Here is a 4,045-nt window from a genome sequence, read left to right on the forward strand (position 1 = left end):
GTATAAAGCTGTATAGGGGCCTTGCAGGTTTGTCTTGCTTAACGTTGCCCCCACAGAGTCCCATGGCTGGACCATACGCACCTTAAAAATGCCAGAAAAGTGGCACTCACAGGAATGCTGCTGAAGTAGCAAATGGGTTGACGAGCAACTACCTGCCTACCCTGCTTGCTTTGTCCTCACAGGTCGCATATTCCCTGCACCAACACATTTCATGCAAAGGGCCCTGAAATTTCCCCCCACCTAAGAAGTATTTATTTGTGGACCCTCAGAGCAAGACAACACTAAGCTCTGGGAATGAAGGAGCATGTCTGGAGTATTCAGAGCAGCTCTCCCCAAAATGAAAACTCAGGTCATGCTGCCTGGGATCCATCCCAGTTCAACCAGTTGTCAATGGGAGATGGGGTTTCCTCACAAATGAACCTGCTCTGTGTTTAGCTTGAGATCCAACCCGTGAGACTCCCCGGCACGAGGGGCTGTCCCATGCAAAGTGAAGAGCAGGAGACATGTCCTCTGTAAGGCCAAAGGAAGAAAGGGCTTTATATCTTACCCAGACCCTGGTTCTGCTGCTCCCACTCGATGGTGTCAGGAACCTGGTAGGACACCCCGGCCAGCTGGGCCACAGGGTTTTCCAGGCCGGCTATGGGCTCCTGCGAGGTCTCGCCTGGAAGTGTGAAACCTGGCAGCTCAGTGTCACCCTCCATGCTTTCATCCATCGAATCTATGTCTTTGTCCTCCTCATCTTCTTCTTCCTCCTCTTCTTCCTCCTCCTCCTCTTCATCCTCTTCCTCACCCTCTGGCCAGGGAGACATAAAAGCAACATCAGGAAAGATCCCATAAGACAGAAGATTCATACATCTCTATAGGTGAGCACAAAGACAGCCAGAGGATACCGCTTCTCTAAAGGCAGACCAGTTGAATGAACTTCTGCCTGTTTTCTAACGGGAAAGACACCCAAAGAGGTTAATTTGGAAGAGCTCGCCACCATTTGAAGTTGCTAAGTAACAATGAGATGTTGTCTTGGACTGTCAAATGCATTAGTGGGAAATACTGTTATTTTGCTTCCTAATAGTGGAGTACAAACAAGCACGCGCTGTGTACAAATACCTGAGGATATATAACCATAGTGCTCTCATCAACTAATTTCAGCTCAAGTGAGAACTATTTCCCTGATTCCCAGTCTTGGAGACAGCAGTAAGTTGGTTCTATTTTTAATTTTTATTAAGCTCTAGAAAAGGATGCTTAGACTTGTAACAGCCCCTCCTCCAGAAAAAGCGTCTCGCTTTGGTGCACGCTGGCGGATCGGCTCCCGAGCGCGGGAGAGCAGCGGTGATGGCAGTGATGCTCAGCAGGTGTGAACCAGAGCTCCTGTCACAACGGATGTACACCAGACAAAGGTATGACCCAGGAAGACTTAATTCAACACTGCAAAGAAGGCAGCGCAGCCAACGCTTCACGTGAGAGCAGGTAAATGTGACGCTGAGGAAATCCCTGTGGATTCTCCGCTAAGGCAGATACCCCATCTTATTCCAAAGCTGACTGTACTGTTAACATATGGAGAGAGAAATGTTCTGAACCACCACTAGCCGCAGATGCTGAAGAAAGACTAGAGCAGGGCACACACAGAGCCAGTCTTCTGACAGCCCCTCTTCCCAGCTTTTTGTTATCAAAGACTCAGGGACTTTCTGAGCCCGAATTTTCATCTGAGCTACTAACGGAGCTACCCACCGTGAAAAGACAGTACCTGGAATAATGACATGCTTTGAATTTCTGATGGTTAGATTTTTCAAAAACAAAAGCTAAAACGTAATATTTATGCACTTTATCTAATTTAGAAGAAGCTCTGCTCAGCCCTGCAAAAAAACTCCCTCCTGATGTAGTCAGACTGGGAGAGCCCATCACCCTGCGTCTGAGCAGCTGGCTTAGCCATGGGGCCTAAGACCATGTTAAAAACTAACAATCCAGCCAAATCAGCATTTGTTATCTAGATATCCCTTCATTTCTGTTGGAGTTTTACCTCCTATAGGTTACAGACGCTGCAGTAAGATGGAGCAGCTGGGACAGGAAGGACCCTGAGGGGCTGCACACACCATACGTGCTGCAAGGGGAGCCGGTGATGCTTCACTCTTCTCCTTTCTGCTGTGGGATGCAATGCCACAAAACACCCAAGAAGCAAACTGGGGAACTTTGGGGAAGCGATTTAGGCGGTGGCTTTTTGGCGCGTTTTAAAACCACAGCATTCGCTGTGCTGTTGCATGGCATCTCCCTTCCTCCTAATTCAAGGATTTGCTTTAAAACACTGCCTGTTTCTTCCAGCTCACCAGACAAGACGATCCCGCTTACCACCTTTCAGTTCCAGCCCTGCATTTCATACAAATGAGCCGCTGTTTGAATTTAGCTGCATCACCCTGCATCATCAGCACCTGGAAAGGAACGATCGCTCCTGCAAACAATTACACTACACCGAGCATCTAAAGGAGCTTTACTGGGATGTAGTTAGCCCCTTAAATTCCCTTTACATTTTATAGGCAGTTTCTATCTTATAACGTACCCGTCATTTCAAATCAACTTAAGAATTTTCTCTATCAAACCGCATGTTTTCGTACAAAATACACAGCTTCTGCAAACCTGAGAATGGCACCCGGAGAACGCTTGCAGGAAACCTGCAAAGACAAGTTGTTGTAAGTCTTTTGCCTCTGCTGAGAGCAACGCAGCTATAAACATTTCCAAACTTTAATAGCAAAGACACTAAACAGCTAGCACACCGGAGAGGAGGAACAGGAACAGAGGTTTTCCCTAGATGGACTGGGTGAAAAAGCAGCCAAGAAAAAACAGGGATCAGATATTTGTCTCTGAAAAACTAGTTTGGGACAAGGTTTTTAGAAGCTCCTTGTGATTTTAGCAAGCCAAATCAAAGACACCCGCCAGGATTTAGTTTTGAAGCAGCAGCTAGCCATCTCTGTACCTCCAAAGTCTAGCAGGCAGCCAAGCTGAACACCCGAATTGAAAGTGCCAAGACTAGTTATCACATCTGATCATCACCAAGCTACATCAATCATCACGCAGCCACAGCATAAAGATATGAATAATGTAGTTCTTGCAGAACAACCGCTGCGAGGGGAAAAGAAAAGGCTCTTAACTTCTCCTCCTCCTCCTCTCTAGCTCATTCTCACTTCTGAAAACAGCTTTTTAACCCCCCATCCCAAAATGCCAACAGCCTGCCTTGCTGCAAGGTGCAGCGCAGAGCACCACTTGGTGGTCACAAGGAGGAAGCTACGCTTCCAAAAAACCCACAAACTCCACAACTGTGGGATTTCAGAAGCCGAGGCGCAGCAGGGGCCCGGACTGAAAGCAGCGAGGACTGGAAGCGCGAAGCCCACCCAGCAGATTCAGAAGGCGTTCGCTTTTTCACGTGCCTTTGCAGCCCATGGTGAAACATTTTGCGTATCGTGCTTACATACGCCCTTCAGTTTTGGCTGAGGTTCATCTTGCAAAAGCAGCAAGATAAACATACCATGAAACGGTAGCGTCTCATGGTCAAGGCAAGTCTCCAACCAAAGCAATTGCAAGCACTGAGTTCTCTTGGGCACAGACGTGAATCTGTCCAAATCAGCTTCTGCTGCGAGCCACGCTTGCTCTATAGATCTTTATAAGTTACGTATAAGCGGATTTTGTTATTCCATTGCACGCACCGAATCCTAGTTCTTGCTTGCAACATGCCGTGTGGATCTACCAAAGAGGGATGGTATCCTGCCCCCTCTCCCGGCGACACCGGGAGACCTCAGCACTGAAAAACTTACAGTCCAAGCAGACGTTCGTATTTTCTACTGCAGTTAGGGTAATGCAAGAGTAGTCTAGGGCAGAGTTAAAGACTCATCTCCAAGAGTGAAGGAATCCAAAATCTGCCACTCTGACAGACTAAATAAGCACTGCATTCTGTAAAGTAGGCTCTGCTTCACCTTCACTGAAACAGGAAAGAAAAAAAATCAAGACACTTAACAGCTCCCCGCTGTGACAACGGTACAACCTAAGAAAGATGCAAGCAGCA

The 4,045-nt window shown here is 47.4% G+C and overlaps 1 protein-coding gene across 1 annotated transcript in view; it reads right to left on the minus strand.

The window, feature by feature from the left end:
- Nucleotides 1–547: 547 nt before the first annotated feature.
- The window catches only part of LOC104627826 (chromosome unknown open reading frame, human C14orf37), a gene marked incomplete at its 3' end in the record, with an annotated part of 18,952 nt that continues 15,454 nt past the window's right edge, over nucleotides 548–4,045 (minus strand). The window contains exon 5 of the mRNA XM_010296209.1: nucleotides 548–793. Within this exon, the coding sequence (XP_010294511.1) occupies nucleotides 548–793 (246 nt within the window). The remainder of the gene's footprint in view (nucleotides 794–4,045) is intronic.

Source organism: Phaethon lepturus, unplaced genomic scaffold (assembly GCF_000687285.1).
Source record: "Phaethon lepturus isolate BGI_N335 unplaced genomic scaffold, ASM68728v1 scaffold20900, whole genome shotgun sequence".
Classification (NCBI taxonomy): Eukaryota; Metazoa; Chordata; class Aves; order Phaethontiformes; family Phaethontidae; genus Phaethon; species Phaethon lepturus.